Genomic DNA, 21,712 nt, shown 5'->3' on the forward strand with positions numbered 1-21,712 from the left:
CGCCGCTCGAGTGGTGGAGACTCCTCCCGCCTTCCCGCCCCGCCTCCCTCTGCGTACCCCTCCCGGCAGGCTGGCTGGCTGGTGGCCGGCGGCCCGCCACCGCGGAGCATAGAGTGCGGATGGCTAGAGAGGACGCGCAGAGGACTGATGACCATAGAGTTCGAGTTCAGACACCGCCTGGATGGTCCGTCTCTCTCCTCGGCCGTCCACTCACAGTCCTCGGGCGTCTGCGCCGGTACGGAAACGGAAGTGACGGCAAAGGCAAGCTGGAGAGGTCGTTCGCACGCAAGGTTTGGAGTGTTTACTTCCGCCGGCCTAGACCCGGGGCAGGGAGATGTAGCACGTGGGCTTCCCTGTATGGAGTTCGTCGACGATGTGACGACCACTGGGACAAGCCTTAGAGGGTGAGAATGTGGGTCCCAGGGGTGGGACTTCCCTCGCGGCTGACGCTGTCAGCCTTCACCCGCACTGGGCGCTTTTGCATTTTGAAGTCGGGAGCGGTGAGGCTGATGGACGTCCCGGCGGGGAACCGCCGTGGCTTGTCTGACTACTACCCGCACCTGATGCCCAGTGTGGGATTCGGAAAATCGTCCTCGCGTGTTCACAGATGCCGCTCAGAGACCAAGCGGTACATAACCAGCCCGAGAGTGGCTGAGACCTTGGTGCGGATCCTACGGGGAAAACGAAAATCTTGCCAGCTATTCCTGGAGTGCAATCCAGGTGAGACCCTCGTGGACTTCATTTTCTTGAATGTTCACTTCTGCAGACTGTGTAAAACATGGCCTCTTCCTTTAAGCACCTTATATGGCCTGTGTTAATCATCACTCCACAAGGTATTACTGTAGCAGTTTGCACTTTACAAAATACTTTGATAAAACATGCTCTTAGATTTCACCATCTTCCCAAAAGAACTTTTATCCTAACCTTTCGTGCATCTTCTATAGACAGCAGCAGGATGCCGGGAACACAAGATTTATAGACTTCTTGAAAAATAATTTTTTAAGCACCATTTCCTATCATGGGGAGTCAGTTCTGTTCAGGTTTGGCAATATCTTTGATGATAAAAGTATCCAGAGAGTCTATGAGTAAGTGGTAAGCTAGAGGCAACTTTTTTGTTTGTTTGTTTGTTTTTTCTTGAGAGGTAGTGAAACATTGTAAAGAGCGCAGGTTTTGCAGTCTTTGACGGAATGGATTCAAAGCCAGGCAGCACCACGTTCCAGTTGTGATGGTGGCGTCAAGACTGTATCTAATCCACAGTTTCCTTATATGTAAATCAGGAGTGTAATATCCACTTTGGGAATGTTGTGAGAATTAAAATTATATCATACAGGTAAAACATCTAATTTCTTTAATATTGAAAAAGATTATGTTGTTTCTTTTGCAAATAAACTTTTCGTTCTGTTAATACACTAGGTCCTGGAATCCTGACGCGAGCATTGCTTGAAAGTGGTGCCAAAGTGATTGCCCTTGAAAGTGACAAGACTTTTATTCCACAATTGAAGGTATATTTTTGTTACTAAAAATAATTTATTTTCAATCAGCTACCTTTGAGTGGTTTAGGGAAGTAAAATTAAGCACACAGTTTATTTTTAAACAATCACTTTTAGGGGCTATGCCGTATCTTGTTAGCCCAGTGACTAGAACACAGTAAGTATCAGTGATTGTTGAATGACTGAAAGATGGATTCAGAGACTTTTTTTCTGGTTCTAGCTCTGCTACAGATGGGTGACTGAACAAAATGTATAACTGGTATCTCTAGGCTTGTTTCCTCATACTAACAGGCTATGCTGTGCCTCTTCTTTCTTAGAAGGGGATAAGTGAGCTTAGAATCTAATTGGAATGCTAAGATTAGGTTAATGGGACTGTGTTAACTCTGGACTTAGAGTTTCAGAGGCAAGAAAAGTTTGGTGTATTCAGAATAAATTGCATGGAGTAAAGGCATTATCCAAATGGATTTTTTAGTGAGTTTGGCTTAATGTATAGCTGACAAGTTCACATAACAGTAAAGTGGAAACTCCTTGCATCATTGCCAGCCTCTTTTTTGTTCTCTTTCTCTCCTTCCCTCCTTTATAAATCTTTTGATTCAATTCAGGAAACTTATATTTCTCTGTGCCAACTTCCTGAAACCATGTAAAATAGTGTTATCTGGAAGTGCAAGATGACAACAAAAAATGATGAAAATGTATACAAAATCCTGCTTTTTAAAATATAACTGTCACATTAGATTGTTGTTTTTCTACAACTGAAAAAATTCAAGGTTTTTGAATTCAGATTATTTAATTGATGTTAAATCTGCTGGAATTCCAAAAACATGAAGAGAAAAAGAACCCATAAAATTATTCAAAGATTCAAGATCATGAAATGTGATTTAGTAAACATAGCCATCTGTAATTTCAACCCTGAAATTAAAAACAAGATAGCTCTTATCTTGGTCTTTAAAGGGGGGGTACTTTTGAAGATTAATCTACATGTTCACAAAATAATTAAGGTGGTATTAAAATGTCCTTCTGTTTACAGTTTGTTATCCTGTAACACAATGGTTGCTTTTCTATAAGATCAAGATAACAGTAGTCTCAATTTAAAAACAGTTGAATCAATGAAATAGAGTGAGTAGGGACTAGAGAATTCCTCACAGTATTTCTTACAGGAATATCAGTCATAAAATGTTTCTGAAGCTGTTAATGTAAGCACAAAATTTAAGCGTCTAACTCCCTATTCCCCCCTCCCCCCCAAACACTAACTTGAGCTCAGCCATTAGTACACGTTCTTTCACTCATTGTAAAGTGAAAAGCCATTGGAAGTTTTGTGTGAATTCATGTATATTTGCAAGAATAAAAGAGAAGTATTCATTTATATAGAACCTTTGCAGCCCAGAATCAGGACCTTGAAGTGGTGCTCTCAGCAGACAGTGCTTCTAGCCACCCAAAGGCTCACAATTTTGCTCCTAAGAACTAAAATTATTTTCAAGGATAATGCTTGACTCTGGATTTTTATCTAAATTTAAAATCTCATGGACTTCCTTGGTGGTGCAGTGGATGAGAATCCACCTGCCAGTGCAGGGGACACACATTCGATCCCTAGTCCAGGAAGATCCCTACGCCGTGGAGCAACTAAGCCCATGCGCCACAATGGATGAGCCTGCACTCTAGAGCCTGTGAGCCACAACTACTGAGCCCACGTGCCTAGAGCCCATGCTCTGCAACAAGAGAAGCCACCGCAATGAGAAGCCTGCACACCACAACGAAGAGTAGCCCCTGCTCGCTGCAACTAGGGAAAGCCCGCGCGTAGCAATGAAGACCCAACACAGCCAAAAATTAATTAATTAATTAGTTAATTATTTTTAAAAAATCCCTCTCTCCCCTACTCCATTTCCCTGATAAAATTCCTGGGACTTCACATTAACAGTGTTTCAAGCAGGAACAGTTTGTTTTCCTATCTGGATGTGCTAGAGATACACATGTTGCCAATTGTGTTCTGTAATAATGAATCATCACAATATTGTAATCAACTGTACTTCAATTTTTAAAAAAAGATAAAATATCTTTAAAAAAAACAAAATAATAATAAATCGTGATATATCTCATTTGAATTGTGAAGACTGTTGCTGCAGAAATATCTGTATGTGTTCAGATGAAGAGACATCAGCTTTTGTGGTAAACTGTGTCTTATTTCAGCACATTTATGTCTTCACCCTGGACTTCAGTATTCAGGTCTATAACTTCCTACTTGCATCTCCACTTTAATAACCTAATAGGCATCTCAAAATTAGCATAACCAAAAATATATGGTTTCTACCTCCAGTCTGTTCCTTTCACTAGTTTTTTTCAAGGGTCCCCTTGAAAGTAATCATTAAAATTTAGTAAATTTAGGAATAGAACCATATTTATAGGTTGAATTCAAACGGTTAAGAAAACTTAGGTTTTTTAACTCATAACTTTAAATTGCAAATTCACTGAAGCCTTGATAAATACCAGTAGAATTTTCTGTGCATGAAAACCTCAGTGTGCACATCAAAACATTGCTCTTTTCTATTTGATTTTTTGTAACTTCAAATTAAGTTTGTAGGGTCTATAGCTAACACTTCCTCTCACTAGTAAGTTCTCCAGCACTACTGCCAGGTGAGCACATCAGGGCAGTAAAAAGATTGAGGTATATTGGACATCTTCTAGTGTGCAGGGAGCTTTCGTTCTATAGTTGGCTCTGTCTTTAAGAAAAGTAAATGAACAATTAAGAGGGAAATGGAGAGTGACCTACACAGTGAGCTACAAGTTCATTTGGTGAAGGACTAACTAAACTAACTACAGAGTGAGCTAAGTTCATTTGGTGAAGGACTAACTAAACTGTTCTGGAAAAAAGGAATGCTCTCTTGAATCTATCTGCCTTTCACTTTAATATTTTTTTTGTTATTTTCTGTTAAAACATCTTCCCATGACTAGCAGATGAATCACAGCTCTGAATAACAGAAGCCATTTAGATAAAGTAAAGAAAGTAAAAGAATATGTAATAATTTGTTGAAGGTTTCTATTTTGGGGGCTTTTTCTTGGTAATATTGTATTCACTTTTCAGACGTTAATTGATTTTTATTAACTGTTACATTTTAGGGTATGTTAGTAATGTTTTCTTTGCCTCTTTATTGAGATAGCAATATTTTTTATAAGAACTACTTTTTGAAGTAGATCTTGGAATTGTTACAAGGTCTGCCTAACACTGAAATTTCTAAACATGTTCTCTCTGTCTCTCTTTAGTCTTTAGGAAAAAAGGTGAATGGAAGACTAGAAGTGGTCTACTGTGACTTCTTTAAACTGGATCCTAGAAGTCGTGGAATACCAACACCTCCCATTATGACTTCAGATATGCTTTTTCAGTATTTGGGAATAGAAGCACAGCCTTGGTCAAAAGGTGATTTTTGTCATTCAGTAAAGCAAGTACCTTACAATTTGTCAGCTTTCTCTAGCAGTACACCAGGTTTGTTGAGATTTGTGTAAATGTTTATATTACACAGTTTATGGGTGGTTGCTCTTAAGTTGAATATGGCTTTTCCCTCACCTAGATACAATCAGCAGTTTTGTGGAAGCCAAGTTCCAGATCAAGGAAAGATGCTAAGGCTTAGTTTTGATCGAAATAACCTTAAAGTAATATAGTTTGTTAACCTAATTTGACTCAGTAAAATATGGTCATAGGAAAAAAGTGTTAAGAATTTATTTAAATATTTTTGCTTGTATTCTTAACAGGTACCCCTTTAAAAGCAATTGGGATCTTACCACCTAAAAATGAGAGAAGTGCACTTTGGAAACTTTTACATGACCTATATTCCTGTACTTCTGTATATAAATATGGACGAGTAGAACTAAATTTGTTTATTACTGAAAAGGAATGCCGGGTAGGTTATTAACAAGTACCTAATTTTTTGTTTTAAATGTTCTGCGATTTTTCTCAAAGTAGTCTTAATCTGTGTGATTTTAATTTGGGCTCATGACATTTGAGAGTACTAAGGTTGTTTTTAAATTTCTATAGAACATTCTTTAGGTATTATTTTTTAAAAGGTTTTTTGTGTGATAAAATGTATATAACATAAATTTTATCATTTTAACTATTTCAAGTGTACAGTTCAGTGGCATTAAGTACATTCACATTGTGGTACAACTATTATTACCATCCATCTCTTCTCAGAACTTTTTCATCATTCCATACTGAAACTCTGTACCCATTAAACATTAATTCCCCATCTCCCCCCCTGCCCTGTGCCCCTGGTAACCACTGTTTTATTTTCTGTTTCTATGAATTTGACTATTTTATGTACCTCATGTAAATGGAATCATACAGTATTCCACTTTGTGTCTGGCTTATTTCACTTAGCATACTGTCTTTAGGGTTCATCCAAGTTGTAGCATGTGTCAGAATGTCATTCCTTGTTAAGGCTGAATAATATTCCATTATATAATTAGACACCACCCCACCACCTTTTGTTTATCCATTTCCGGCAGTGGATATAATTGACATGTTGCACTGTATAAGTTTAAGTTATATAGTACAATGTTTTGACTTATGTACATCATGAAATGATTGCCATAATAAGTGTGGTGAACATCCATCATCTCATAGATACAAAATTAAAAAATATTTCTCCTTGTGATGAGAACTCTTAGGATTTACTCTCTAACGACTTTCATATGTAACATACCACAGTGTTAATTATGTAGTTGTACACTACATAACTGGATGTTTGTACCTTTTGACCACATTCATTCTATTCCCTCTCCCCTCCACCCCTGCCTCTGGTAACCACAAATGTGATTTTTTTCTATGAGTTTGTTTTTTGAAATATAATTGACCTAAACATTGTGTTAGTTCCTGCTATACAACATGGTGATTTGATATGTCTATATATTACAAAATGATGGCAGATGTCTATATATTACCATCTATCATCATACAAAGATATTATATTATTATTGACTATATTTCCCACACTGTACATTTCATCCCCCTGATTCATTTATTTTGTAACTGGAAGAGTGTGCCTCATAATCTCTGTCATCTGTTTCACTTATTCCCCCACCCCCTCATCTCTAGCAGCCTTCTGTCGTCTCTATCTGTGACTCTTTTTCTGTTTTTATGTTTGTTCATTTGTTTTATTTTTTAGATTCCACATATAAGTGAAATCATATAGTATTTATCTTCCTTTGTCTGGCTTATTTCACATAGCATAATACTCTCTAGATCTATCCATGTTGCAAAAATGGCAAGGTTTCATTCATTTTCATGGCTGAGTTATATGTGTGTGTATATATGTATATGTAAAACATATACATCTTCTTTATCCATTCATCTACCAGTGGACACTGAGGTTATATACCTTTCTCGGCTGTTGTGAACAATGCTGTAGTGAACATAGGGTTTTAGACTTTTTATTCTTTGAAATCAAAGGGCTTCCTGAAGTCCTTAAGAGTTATGTTTCTTTGCTGCCCAGAATGCTTCATGTTATTAATCTTATAATCCAAGATAACTGGATATGCTTATTTGTATATAAGAGAACTATGGGCTGAGATGGGGGGGCAGTGGGAGATGAAAGCAAGAGATGAAAGGATGATTTGCTTACCTACTAAGATCCAAATAGTAAGTAAATAGTGACTGTCCCTGGAAGAGAGTAGGGGACTCAGAACCTTGAGGCTGTGTGCATACATGAAGGAGTGAAAGGAAGAGAAATAGGAAATGCTTCGTCAGGTTTCATCTTGCTACTAGTAGAATCTTCTAATGTTTTTTTTACCATGGACCTTTTCACATTTGGTTTTCTCTCTCTGTAGTGCCCTTTCATTCAGTGAGGTACCTCTGATCCTCAAGTGTCAGCCTAAGTAATTCTTAACTCAAAATTTAATAGCCCAGCTAATGCACGTTTCTATCACACTTACCCTTTACCACAGTAATGATACACTTCGGTGTCATTTTTTGTTTAATGAGAATTTGCCCTGATAGGTGATATGGTTAAAGGAAATCAGTCTCAAATACATTATATTTGAAGTGTACATGATGATATATTTCAATATGAAAGTTTAAGAAGACTTTCTCTTCTTTGAAATGGTTAAGATTCTGCATTTAATTCTAATTTTCTTTCATTTCTAGATATCATTAAGGTATTAAGATCTGACATATGATTTTGACTGATTAGCTATAGCTATGTATAACATGTAACTTCTATTTTCCTTTTACTAGAAAATAATGGCAAATCCCCAAAATCCAGGCTTGTATCAAGCATTAAGTGTGCTCTGTCAAATAGCTTGTGGGATTAAGCTCCTGCATACAGTGAGTAAAATCCTTCTAAATTTCAACAAAGAACTTCATGGTTTTTCAAAGAGGCTGTATTTCTGTGACCAGATTAATTTTATTATTTTTCCCAAGTGTTTAAGATAATAGAGCACTGTACTGATGTTTTTCTGTCACAAATATTTATATACTTCTCTCATTATAAAACTAATATATTCTCATTATAAAAATGTGAGACATGTTAAAGAAAGAAAAGAATTTAAAAAATCATCACTACAGTTCCACCACCCAGAGGTCACTATTGATATTTGTGGCATAATTTTAGTCTTACATTTCCTGTTTTTTTTTTCTTTTTTGTGTAGAGGAGATTATATTATTTTTTCATTTAGTAGCTAATAGTTAATTATAAGATTTTTTTCCCTTCTATCTAAACATTTTTCTTAAATTTTAATGACTATTTAATACCTCATTATAGAGCATTCCCCTTTTTAGTTTATTTCCTTAGGCAAGATCAGAGTTGTCTAATAGGAAGACAATACAAGCCACATATGTAGTTCTACATTTTTTTTAGTAGCCAGGTTATGAAAAGTAAAAAAGAAACAGGTGAAATTAATTTTAATGTTATGTTTTATTGAATCTTCTCAATTCAAAACGTTATTTCAGTGTGTAATATTTTTAAATTAGTTACTACATAATTTACATTCTTTTTTGTGTACTAAAAATCCATCATATATTTTACACTTAAAACCAATTCAGACTGGACACATTTCACATGTTCAGTAGCCACACGTGACTGGTGTCTACCATTTTGTGTGTGTGTGTGTGGCTGCCATTTTTAATAGAGGCCTAAAAGCATAAGAAAAAAAAAATAAATACCATTTCTTTCATACCATAATTTACCCATTCTCTTTTTTTTTATTTTAGTAGACTAGAGTATATATATAATTGTTTTTATAAGGAATATGTTTGTTTGTTTGTTTTTTGCTGTACGTGGGCCTCTCACTGTTGTGGCCTCTCCCGCTGCGGAGCACAGGCTCCGGACACGCAGGCCCAGCGGCCATGGCTTACGGGCCCAGCCGCTCCGCGGCATGTGGGATCTTCCCAGACTGGGGCACGAACCCGTGTCCCCTGCATCGGCAGGCGGACTCTCAACCACTGTGCCACCAGGGAAGCCCTATGTTTGTATATTTTATGAGCACTTGTTCTTCCAAGGATGTATTGGTTTAATTTTAAAAGAGTGTTTCTCTATGTAGTCTCTTTTTTGCTTTTGTCCAGGAACACATTAAGACCTTCAGTGCATACTTAGTTGTTAGAACGTTATCTCATTTGATTTTAGCTTTTGTTCCGATTCTGGTTTTTTTCCTCCAGAACGTATCAGGTTCTTAGGTTGGCTCTCTCTGTTCCTTGTCTTTCAGATCTGTCTTACTCTCATCCTTTTTCTGTATTCCCAGAAATCTTTTTCACATTTATCCTTCATGGCACTGACCCTGCTTTCTGCCTGTACTACATATTGTAATCTTGGTACTGTAGTTCTTGGTTTCCCTAAAATCCTTTCTTTTTTTTTGTGGTACGCGGGTCTCTCACTGTTGTGGCCGCTCCCATTGTGGAGCACAGGCTTCTTTCTTCCTGGCTTTTGGCTAGTTTCTTTATAGAAGGCCCTCTGAGGACTTCAGCTTTCAGGATAGTTTTCTTTTTCTGCAGTGTTTGTTTTCAAAAGCCCTATGTTGAGTTTTGCCATTTATTAACCTCCAGAAAGGAGAGGTCTTTCTGGGCCCAGCATTTTTAACATTTGTCCATTACATATCTACTACTGGATGGTCCGTTGTTGAATTCAATTCCCAAGGTCTTACAGGTCTTCCTCTCCTGTGGGTTTGGTAGATGGGAGTGAGGTCTTCTCTGTGCCCACTGCAGTGCCCTAAACTGCTGTGGATAGACCAAGTGTGGGGGGAAGCTGCAGTGCCCGCTGTTGCTGCTGCTTTGCCTTCCTCCACCTAGTGACATTCCTGGAACTGCTGGGAGTTTCACAGATGAGCAACAATTGCATTTTTCACTCTACGTCAGTTGCCACTGCAATTAGTACAAATTATCGTTTCTGACCTTACATCCAATATTATAAGTTTTAGTCTTTTCAGTCTGTGTCAAATGCTGTTATTTTGGAATTTAATGTGTGTGTGTGTGTGTATATATATATATATATATATACACACACACACAATAATTTTTCAGTTGGGTCATCTTTTAAAATTGCTTCACGTACAAAATTGTATGTACAAAAGTTAGCTACAAGGAAGTAATGATCCTTTTAAAAATTGACACAAGTTTCTTTGTCTGTCTCCCTACATGTCCCAGCATATTCATATCAGTGGTTTTTCCACTAAGGTAGGGCAAAAACATCCCCATAATTGATCTGATAGCCCCTAAACTGATTGTGACTGTAATATGCTGGCTACTAAAAATAACTTTAGAATGTATTTGCATAATTATATTAAGGGCAACTCTCTTTTATCTAAGCAAGTAATAGAGTTAGCAGTATTTGGCTAGACCTTTGACTCCCCTTTTCTTTATCTAAAAAAAATGAGAGAGAAGAGAAATGTATATGATTTAACTGTCACACGTTGTTTTTCTTACATTCAGTTAGACTGGAGACTTGGCTTTAATTCATTATGTTGTTTAGGCAAGACAATTTTAAAGGTAGTAATAATGTGGGGCACTTTGCACAAAGAGAACTGAAAGAAATGTTTTCTTTTTATCTTCACTCAAGGAGTCTTGCTTATCATTTGGCACATATACCACAAATGGGCAGCTGGCAAAGCAAAAGCATAGGGTAAGAATGAATGAATACCTTTCCCCTTTTTCCTCTAATGTAACAGTCTTTGTTTTCTTTTACATTATCTAGTATTCTGTATTTAAATTTTTAATTTTAGAATATCTAGAAAAATTTTTAAACGTACCTTATTGATTTTAATATATTCAAATTATTTTGGAAGGGAGTTAAATTTTTCAGCTGTTTATACAATGAATGCTAGCAGAGTAATAGGCTTAAACACAGATTCTGACTTCTTTTATATATATAAATTTATTTATTTATTTTTGGCTGCGTTGGGTCTTCATTGCTGCATGCGGGCTTTCTCTAGTTGTGGTAAGCGGGGGCTACTCTTTGTTGCCGTGCGCGGGCTTCTCGTTGCGGTGGCTTCTCTTGTTGCGGAGCACAGGCTCTAGGCACACAGGCTTCAGCAGTTGTGGTGCACGGGCTTAGTTGTGGCATGTGGGATCTTCCTGGACCAGGGCTCGAACCCATGTCCCCTGTATTGGCAGGTGTATTCTTAACCACTGCACCACCAGGGAAGCCCCTGACTTCTATTTTTAACTTTTGAAATGAAGATACCTCTCAAATTTGGAAAAGACATGAATATTAAAATGATTATTCATCTAATTTGATAAACTGAAAATAAGATTTTATACCTTATTAATCAGATATGTAATATTACTACTTATAGTGGTTTATTTCACTAACAGGTACATCTTGTTTCTTACCCTAGGGGTTGGGCTTTAATTTTTGTTTATTTTTTCCCTTCATAAAGAACCAAAGTGATTATGTTATAGAGTGATCCTCCATTTAGATTATATAGGGCTACTTATAGTGAAGTTGTAATAAAGTAGCTGAAGTTTTAAAAACAATTTTCGGACTCAATTCAGAAGTTCCACTTCAGAATTAAATACTAATGATTCCCTAATCTCAGCATATTAGTTCAGTCTGACTTTCCCATTGCTTACTACTTTGGTTTTTTTCTCACTCTTGCCGCTAAAGGAAAAAAGGAAAATTATCAATTTAGAAATATTCTGATTTTAGAATAATCAGTGATCATTGTGATTTTAGTTGTGTTTCACTATCCATAAACGTAATTTATGTAGCCTTACAAAACAGAATAGGGGTAATACATTTTGGCTTGATACCAGTAGGAATTTATCCAAATGACCCTGAAATTAATAACCCTGCATATAGGACACTTTCCCATTTTCTCAATGACAGTGTCAAAAGGTAAAACATTTTTTTGGCCGACATAAATGCATAAACTTTTAGGGATGAAAATGAAATAACCAAATGTTACGTTTTATGAGAAAATTTTTTCAGATATTTCATGTCTGTTGTCGGTGTGTTCATAATTGTTACAAAAGCGCTTTTAGATATTTAACAGTTTTTTAAAGCACATGATGTTCATTTCCATCCAAGTGGTTTGAGGCTTATACTTTTTTGAAGCCATGTTTTTGTGCTGTCACTGGAACTTTTTTCCTAAGCTACATATAACCATTTATTGAACATCAGGAAAGTTGTTTTTTCCGTACTTATCAAGTAAACCTATATCTGTAACTCCAAATCTATTTACAAAATGCTGTTTGAAGTCACCTTCAAGGGACTTCCCTGGTGGCACAGTGGATAAGAATCTGCCTGCCAGTTCAGGGGACAGGGGTTCGAGCCCTGGTTCAGGAAGATCCCACATGCTACAGAGCAACTAAGCCTGTGTGCCACAACTACTGAGCCTGCGCTCTAGAGCCCGTGAGCCACAACTATTGTAAATAAATATATTTTAAAAAATAAATAAAAAATAAAGTCACCTTCAAAAGACTTGTTAACAACAACATATAATGCTATCAATTGTGAGGTTATTCCCCTCCCTAATTGATAATTGCTAAATATGTTAAAATTTTATTGCCTTCCTTTTTTACTAATTTCTTCAGCTACAGGAATTCAAAACTAGAAACCAGAATTGATTGAAATTTTTTTTGGCCAACATGTCTTCCACAAACAGTATTTATGTTTAAATATGTATATACATAGGTATTTATTATAAAGTAAATAAGGGGTTACTAGCTAATATGTGAGATTTCCTAAGAACTCAAACATAAGGCTCCCTCTGTTCTGAGGAATAATTTTAGAGGAAAAAACATCTTACTGTTACATCAAGTCACATACAGTTTTTATTTTAATCTGTATAATGCTATATACTAAAGCAGGTTGGCAAACTTTTTGTGTAAAGGGCCAGAGAGTAAATATTTTATGCTTTGCAGGTCCCATATTTTTTGTGGGTTTGTTGTTGTTTGTTTTTTTAAGAATCCTTTATAAATGTAAAAACTCTTCTGAGCTCCATATTATACAGAAACAGGCAGGCCATGTATCATAGTTTGCTAACCCTATATTTTTTAAAATCCAATTAAAATTTATAAGGCAATAATTTTTTTTTGCGGTACGTGGGCCTCTCACTGCTGTGGCCTCTCCCGTTGCGGAGCACAGGCTCCGGACGTGCAGGCTCAGCAGCCATGGCTCACGGGCCTAGCCACTCCGCGGCATGTGGGATCTTCCCGGGCCGGGGCTTAAACCCATGTCCTCTGCATCGGCAGGCGGACTCTCAACCACTGCGCCACCAGGGAAGCCCCGCAATAATTTTTTTTATGCTTAGGATTTGGTGTTATGCCTCAAATACAGAAGAGACTCAGCATATGTTAGTGTCATGTTTAGGATTTCATTTTTCCCTGCTACAGGTTAATAAGCTGTTACTGTTTCATGGGTGCTGGGCAAAGACACAGACTCCTGTGTCCTGCGGAATAATGTGATATTGCACAGTTGGGTGGTGTGCATGCAGTGGGTTTGCACTGCAGCTGAGGAACATAGAGCCGGAGGAATCCACCTCTCTTTAGCAAACATTAATGTCAGTCTATAGAGAGACATTATCTCATCCCCCAAGGTGACTCACTGCAAAGAACCCTGAGGAATGGCCCAGGTTAAGAGCAGTTGGGGCCTTGCATTCTTGTCACATCCAAAAAGAACCTATAGGGACACGCAGGGTGTATTGTGATTGCCTCTTCCAAAAGGTAGCTTGAATGCATAAGTGAACAGTGTCTTGCACTGGCAATATTTTATGACTAACACATTTTATTTTCCTTTCTCTGCAGGAATCATTAGAACAAAACCTGTGTTTTATTCAACTGACTCCTCATAGAAATTTATTTACAGGAACCTTAACACCTTTTAACTATGATGTGTTTTTTCACATGTTAAGGCAGTGTTTTATGAAACGCAGTGCCAAGCTAATAGACCATTTACAGTAAGTAAGAAAAATAAAAGCAAATATAAAAGTAGCAACTTAATGTGCAAATTGTACTTTCATGTTAGAGCTTTTTTAAAAATATTTTTTATATCTTCATTAACAGTGAGGTACCATGTTTTCACTCATCTATTTGTCTCTACAAAATACTTCATTCTCGCCAGTACACACTTTGAGGAAAATATATTTTCCACATAATCTCCTGAGCTTAATTTTTTTTTTCCTTCTTTGAGAAAACAACCAGGGATGCCTACAATTTGTCTTATCTTTGTCAGGATTAATTTAACTACATGAAGAACTGGCTGCTTGCCCCGGCATTAGTGGAAGCATACCCACCATCCACCTCTTATCATTGCCTGTAGTTAGTGGTTCTGTTGCCTAGCCACAGTAGGCACAGATCATTATACCACCCTAGTCCTCCTGCTCTGAATCAAATTCTATGTTTCTACCTAAAGCCTTATAAAAATTATACTGTTACTGCCTGCTTTGTATCTATATAATTTTTACATAAGGCTGAGGTGTACAGTTCTGGAAGTTACGCATTTTACCATGTACTCATCAGCTCATAGTCATTCAAAGTACTATCAGAGGATGGGCAAAATAAATAATCATTTTAATTAATTTGATCATCATTTAATGTATAACTCTGAATGAGCTGATGATTAAAGAATATTTATGTAAAAATAAATGTTAAAAGTGGCAGTAGACCAGTAAAAATCATCTGTTTTTCATCTTGTCACCTTGTGATAGTGGCTATTTTGAATGAAAATATCAAGAGTGTAGGAAATTAAGGAATACATATGATAAACTGTGGTTTAAAGTGTTAAGAATTGCCTTGGAGAGCCTGTGGTTTGAAAGGATGTTTACAGCTGTGCCCAAGATTCCATTCACAGTCAAAAAGTACTGGAAATATTTTTACCAAAATATTTTAGTACAGTTGTTTACTTGTTATTGTCAGAGGCTCACTGGTGGTTCCTTGCTAGGCTAATAGAATAAGGCAGTTTTCTGCTTTATAATTTATTCACAGTAATTGTTACATAAAAATGTGAAAATTATTTCCTCTTCTGAAAACAAACAGTAGTTCCTGCTGTTTGTACTTATTAAACTTTTACATGGGGCTTCCCTGGTGGCGCAGTGGTTGAGAGTCCGCCTGCCAATGCAGGGGACACGGGTTCATGCCCCGGTCCGGGAGGATCCCACATGCCGCAGAGCGGCTGGGCCCGTGAGCCATGGCTGCTGGGCCTGCGCGACAGGAGCCTGTGCTCCGCAACGGGAGGGTCCACAACAGTGAGAGGCCCGCGTATCGCAAAAAAAAAAAAAAAAAAAAAAACTTTTACATGAACCTAAATGGAGTTAAGAATATTTTTGCGAAGAGAATTAAAAGATGAAAGGTAAGCAGAAGAATTTTTAAGGGCAATGTTAAACTAGAATTTTGCCTAAGAATTGATTAGAACACGTTAAAGCCTAAATCAGCTCTTTTCATTACAGGCAAGCCATGAAACTTTAGGAAAAGACATAGTTAAAGCTATATATAATAGGCAGGCTATTAAACTGAATAAGATTAATTATATATAATAAGTTAGGCATTTCAAATTGGGCTTAGAAGCCGCCTCTATCAATATTAACTGACAGTTGTTATGATAAAGAATTAAGCACATTTACTTTGTATTTATTTTGCAGTTCATTGAGTCCAATTGATGCAATGCATATATTGAAGCAAATTAAAAAAAATAAAGATGTGAAAGTAATAGATATGTACCCTGAAGACTTTCAGCACCTTTTTGAAACCATAGAGTGTTCCCAAGATGATAACTATAAGTGGCTATATGATGACTTCATGGAAGATGTAATCATATAGAGAAGTGGACGGATAAGACATTAACTGGAGCCGTTTATTTATTTGGAAATTATGGCACAAATGAAAAAGAACTGAGTTTGAAAAGCTCACATCCTTTCAACAGAAGATAACTGTTCTTGTTTTGCACAGCTAGGCAGATCATTTCTTGTGCCGTTGATACCATTACTGTATTGGATAAAATAATGGCTGCTATTCTATTCAAACTGAATAAAAGGAAAACTTCAGTTAATTGTGGATTTGATCAAATTGGATTTGTTTTGTTTTAAATTCCTATCTACTATAAGCATACTGGTAGCTATAGGGTATTAGCAGATGAAATTTAGTTTTAGAAATTCTTTTGGCCAAATATCTTACATTATACTTAAATATTCCATTTTCACTGTCGATTTTTATATCCTCCTGGGGGAGCAGAAGAGTTTGTATGTAATTAAACTCAGAAAGTAAACTGATTTAGTGGGTTTTTTTACTTTTCAGTTTGTTGAAATGTATTATCAAGTACTGTACAATGAAATTATTTAAATTTTAATATGGTTTAAATTTTTTTAGAAATTAAAATATTTTAAGTAATAAGATTTTGTGCCTATCTGTTCAAACATAAAATTGACCCTAACTTATTCACTTTAAATTCCATCAGTTATAGTCAATGTACTTTCAGTGAGTAATTCAGTCTGTGTTATTCAAAACTCTCATGCATTTTCGTTCCATCAAGAAAGTTCATCTGAAGTTAGACCTTTACATGAACCTAAATGGAATTAAGAATATTTATTTTCTTAGCTCTTTGGAGGAGCTACTAGATTTTACCTGAGACATCTAATCTCCTCTGTTAGATTTCTTTGCTGTTATAACACTTCATGATACCTAAGGCATATTATTACTAAGTAACTCTTTGTAAGGCTTGTGTTTTTAATAACACTTAGCCAAACCAGTCCTTCCCAACGTCCCTACTATTGTCCTTGGTTCACAATTCAGTCCAGGTAGAAACTCTGAATCCTTGTTTGTTTGTTTTTTATTTTTTTTGGCTGTGTTGGGTCTTCGTTCCTGCGTGCGGGCTTTCTCTAGTTGCGTCAAGTGGGGGCTGCTCTTTGTTCCGGCCTGCTGGCTTCTCACTGCAGTGGCTTCTCTTGTTGTGGAGCACGGGCTCCAGGCCCGTGGGCTTCAGTAGTTGTGGCTCGTGGGCTCTAGAGCACAGGCTCAGTGGTTGCAGCATGAAGGCTTAGTTGCCCCGCGGCACGTGGGATCTTGGTTCCCTGACCAGGGATCAAACCCACATCCCCTGCATTGGCAGGTGGATTCTTAACCACTGCACCACCAGGGAAGCCCTGAATCCTTTTTTCTCTTGTAATTCCTATCCTGCCATTACATAATCTGCCTAATCTTTATAATGTCATTCTGTCTTCTCAATCGTATGCCTTAGGCCTAAATTTCTCCTGGAACTTCTTAACTACCTCTCTCATCTTCCAATACATCTTGTTTATTACTGCTATATTAACTTTCTAAAACATTTATTTCACCATAGATTCTTCTGAGGCCTTGATTTCCTAATGGGTAATAGTGGCATATATTAGGGTTCTTGTCAGGAGTAAATCATTTACAAAAAAGGGCTTAGTGTAGAAGCTGACAGTGGTAGTTATAAGTATTGGTGTAATGCATTATCTTCCCCCACTCCCTCATATATAGGTAGCCAGAGACCTCTGTGCTCTTCATTCTGCATTCAAAAAACTAGAGTTTAAAAAAATTTACAGTTGTGTATTCACTGAAAGATATGAGTAATTAATGAAGCTTAATATGTGGGGGTAGTTGCTCATGGTAGCATTCAGGTGCCCCAAGAATTTCGAATTAAAGGTAGTCTTGTTACACAGTAAAAACCCAGAGGCGTCAATAGGAACTGAAGCCTCTGGAAAGGCCAATTAAGTTAATTAAAACTTTACAGCCAATATCATTAGCAATCAGTAGGTCAGGCCACTTTCAGGGGGTGGGGGCAGAACCCTGATGTTGAGAGTGTATGATTTGTAATAACCTTAGCTCTGTAGGGCAAGAAAAAAGAGAATTCAGAGTTGGGAGATGGGTTCCTACATTTGTTAGTTTATTTTTTTTAAGATGAGACATTTAAACTTGTTACTAGGTTACAAGAATGAAGTCAGCTGAGAAAGACATAGCTCAGAAGGATATAGCTCAGAAGGATTAACTGATGTTCTTAAGAAAAGGAATGGGATCAAAATACGAGAGAAGCACATTTTGCTCTTAGCCTAGATAAAGGGTCGAGTATGGGGACTTCCCTGGTGGTCCAGTGCTTAAGAATCCGCTTCCAATGCAGGGGATGTGGGTTTGATCCCTGGTCGGGGAACCAAGGTCCCACATGCCGCAGGGCAACTAAGCCTTTAGGCTGCAACTACTCAGCCTGCGTTGGGTCTTCACTGCTGCACGGGCTTTCTCCAGTTGTGGCAGGTGGAGGCCACCCCTCCGTTGTGTGCAGGCTTCTCATTGCAGTGATCTTCCCGCACCAGGGATCGAACCCATGTCCCCTGCACTGGCAGGCGGATTCTCAACCACTGTGCCACCAGGGAAGTCCTCAACTCGTTTTAAAAAAACATTTATTTGGCTGCATTGGTTCTTAGTTGTGGCACGCAGGATCTTTGTTGCAGCACATGAGATCTTTTTTGCAGCGTGTGGGGATCTTTTGTTGTGGCTCACAGGTTCTCTAGTTGCGGCACACCGGCTCCAGAGTGTGCAGGTAAGATCATGTTTCAAAGATTGCTAGGAGAGCTAAGAACTTGAGTTATTACAACAGGAAACCCTTTCAGTGGTATTTAGGAAGTTTTTGTATGTCCGTTTTTGGAATATTGGTAGGTAAGAAATATTGATAAGAAAATAGATGTTTTGGGGCTTCCCTGGTGGCGCAGTGGTTGGGAGTCCGCCTGTCAATGCAGGGGACACGGTTTCAAGCCCTGGTCCAGGAGGATCCCACGTGCCATGGAGCAGCTGGGCCCACACGCCACAACTACTGAGCCTGCGCTCTGCTTTAGAGCCCACACACCCCAACTACTGAAGCCCATGTGCCACAACTACTAAGGCCTGCGTGCCTGGGGCCCGTGCTCCACAACAAGAGGGGCCACTGCAATGAGAAGCCTGCACACCACAACGGAAGGGTGGCCCCCGCCCACCGCAACTGGAGAAAGCCCGTGCAGCAGCAAAGACCCAATGCAGCCAAAAATAAATAAATAAAATGAATAAATTTATAAAGAAAAAAAAGAAAATAGAAGTTTTTCTCTAGAATATATAAGAACGCAGTCAGCATAAATTCAGAAAGTGATTGGGACCAAAATATGCATGCTCTACATTAGTAGGGTAAAAAAAAAAGTTCTTTGTGGAGTAATACCATTTGTTCTTGTATCACTAAATTGTAGAATAGCATTTAGCAGGTTATTTACCTGGGTCTTGATTTTGCACATGCAAAACAGAAGGATTTAACTATGTGGCCTTCTTCTCTGTGATATTCTATGTAATTATCTGACAATATGTTGTCCAAAGTGTATCCTATAGGGAAGAAAATTTCTCCTTTGCCCACCACATAAGGAAAATCTTCTAGAGAATGAAGTCAACATAGAGAAAGCATGGAAATAGGGAGACAACATTCTGATAACATTTGAACCCCTGACTCCAGCCATACCTGAAGCCATACACGTGTCCAAAGCCAAGCAAATGCCTGAAGCCAATCAATTTCCTTTTTTGTTTAAAATAGTTTGGGAGGGACTTCCCTGGTGGCGCAGTGGTTAAGAGTCCGCCTGCCGATGCAGGGGATACGGGTTCGTGCCCCGGTCTGGGAGGATCCCATATGCCGCGGAGCGGCTGGGCCCGTGAGCCATGGCCGCTGGGCCTGCGCATCCGGAGCCTGTGCTCCGCAACGGGAGAGGCCACAACAGTGAGAGGCCCGCATACCGCAAAAAGAAAAAAAAAGGAAAAAAAAAAAAAAACAAAGTGTATCCTATAGGGAAGAAAATTTCTCCTTTGCCCACCACATAAGGAAAATCTTCTAGAGAATGAAGTCAACATAGAGAAAGCATGGAAATAGGGAGACAACATTCTGATAACATTTGAACCCCTGACTCCAGCCATACCTGAAGCCATACACGTGTCCAAAGCCAAGCAAATGCCTGAAGCCAATCAATTTCCTTTTTTGTTTAAAATAGTTTGGGAGGGACTTCCCTGGTGGCGCAGTGGATGAGACCCTGTGCTCCCAGTGCAGGGGGCCCAGGTTCAATCCCTGGTCAGGGAACTAGATCCCAAGTGCATGCCACAACTAAGAGTTCTCATGCCACAACTAAGGAGCCCGTGTGCCTCAACTAAGGAGCTGGTGAGCTGCAACTAAGATGTGGCGCAACCAAATAAATAAAATTAAAATTTTTAAATAGTTTGGGATGGAGTTCTATCACTTTTAATCCAGAGTCCTAATATAAATAGTATCTTAATAACACTCATCAATAACATCCCATTTCTACATTAATACAGGGACTCTTCTGAGTTTAACTACTAAAAATTAGCATGCTCCTAAAGTGATGACTGTGGCTGGTGACCTCCAACCCACAAGTGTGGACCTTCGGATTTGTATAAAAGGAAGGGTTTCTTTAATTCCATGACCTGTGAGTATATTATTTGCACCATTCTAAGGCTTGAAAGAAGAATTCTAGTTACCTGATGAGATATGTAATAGACTTTAAAAATAATCCAGTAATTCTTGGTTAAATGTTCATTCGGTTTATTATTAAAACTGCTGAGTAATTCTGTATTAAACATTTATAAGGGACTTCCCTGGTGGTCCAGTTGTTAAGACTCTGTGCTTCCACTGCAGTGGGCGCATGTACGATCCTGATCCCTGGTCCGGGAACTAAGATCCCACATGCCTTGCTGCACAGCCAAAAGAAAAAAAAAATTTATAACTACTACTTAATTTACCTCTTGCTAATAAAGTAGTGTGTTAAACTTTCAGTTTGGGTTTATGGGGAATAAGGCACAACATTCTATGCTCTTCTTGGTTTTTATCTGCTCATTTAAAGTGAGGATATGAAAGTAATGGAACAATATATTTTTAAATTTCAACTTAGATTCCTGGTGAAAGCTAATTGTAAAGCATATTAGTAAGGATTTTTATTGGAAACATCAAATCTCCAAAGAAGATTTCTCCAAAACTTTGAGAAAAAAGGTCAGCTCCAGGATTTCCTCATTATTTACGGTATAGAAATCTCTACTACATACCATGAAACTCTCATAACATCCTCCAGTTCTCTTTAAAATAAACTTTTTCTTTTACTGTTTTCATACAAAAGAAACTTCCACAAGAATTTGTTGAGTGCAGGATAGGAATGAGTGCCTAGGGATTCTGGACTTCTGTTTCTATAATATGTCTAAACCATAATGTGGTCCCTCCTAGGTAACTTTTTTTTAAAATATATATCTACCAGCATTTTTAAAAATTTATTTATTGGGGTTTTTTTGGCTGCATTGGGTCTCTGTTGCTGTGCGCAGGCTTTCTCTAGTTGCGGTGAGCGGGGTCTACTCTTCACTGTGGTGCACGGGCTTCTCATTGTGGTGGCTTCTCTTGTTGTGGAGCACGGGCTGTAGGTGCGCAGGCTTCAATAGTTGTGGCTCACAGGCTCTAGAGCGCAGGCTCAGTAGTTGTGGCACATAGGCGTAGTTGCTCCTCGGCATGTGGGATCTTCCCAGACCAGGGCTTGAACCCATGTCCTCTGCATTGGCAGGTGGATTCTTAACCACTGTGCCACTAGGGAAGCCCCCTCCTAGGCAATTTTAATGAATAGTATGAGTCAAGCCATCTTTAGTTTGAGTGGTCTTTGTATAGAAAATCTGGAATCTGATGTTTGTGATTTATCATTTAGGATTTCTGAAAAGCAGAACTTCCCATTTTCCAATAGTTTGATGAATCTCGTTTATTAAGAGGAAAAAAAACCCCTTAACCCTTCTGTTACTGAATATGTGA

At 38.1% G+C, this 21,712-nt stretch overlaps 1 protein-coding gene across 5 annotated transcripts; it reads left to right on the forward strand.

Annotated features, from left to right (window-relative positions):
- The first annotated feature begins 274 nt into the window (after nucleotides 1-274).
- Nucleotides 275-15,949, forward strand: TFB2M (transcription factor B2, mitochondrial). 5 transcript variants are annotated; one of them, XM_060088374.1, is made up of 9 exons: nucleotides 275-404; nucleotides 608-720; nucleotides 1,414-1,502; nucleotides 4,746-4,899; nucleotides 5,232-5,380; nucleotides 7,711-7,800; nucleotides 10,523-10,585; nucleotides 13,711-13,862; nucleotides 15,543-15,949. In XM_060088374.1, the coding sequence occupies exons 1-9, from the start codon at nucleotides 358-360 to the stop codon at nucleotides 15,718-15,720; spliced, it is 1,035 nt and encodes a 344-aa protein (XP_059944357.1). In that variant the 5' UTR covers nucleotides 275-357; the 3' UTR covers nucleotides 15,721-15,949. The 5 variants fall into 5 exon arrangements, with proteins under 5 accessions (XP_059944357.1, XP_059944359.1, XP_059944358.1 ...); XM_060088372.1 differs by having other exon boundaries at nucleotides 284-720; XM_060088375.1 differs by lacking the exon at nucleotides 13,711-13,862 and having other exon boundaries at nucleotides 278-720; nucleotides 15,543-15,658.
- The last annotated feature ends 5,763 nt before the right edge of the window (nucleotides 15,950-21,712 follow it).

Source organism: Mesoplodon densirostris, chromosome 2 (genome assembly GCF_025265405.1).
Source record: "Mesoplodon densirostris isolate mMesDen1 chromosome 2, mMesDen1 primary haplotype, whole genome shotgun sequence".
Classification (NCBI taxonomy): domain Eukaryota; kingdom Metazoa; phylum Chordata; class Mammalia; order Artiodactyla; family Ziphiidae; genus Mesoplodon; species Mesoplodon densirostris.

Excerpts from the sequence above, each read along its gene's own strand:
- TFB2M (XM_060088372.1), top strand. The coding sequence starts at position 411 with ATGTGGGTCCCAGGGGTGGGACTTCCCTCGCGGCTGACGCTGTCAGCC. Across the intron at positions 721-1,413 it reads ATTCCTGGAGTGCAATCCAG|GTCCTGGAATCCTGACGCGA; the intron begins GTGAGACCCTCG and ends TTAATACACTAG. Across the intron at positions 10,586-13,710 it reads TGGCAAAGCAAAAGCATAGG|GAATCATTAGAACAAAACCT; the intron begins GTAAGAATGAAT and ends CTTTCTCTGCAG.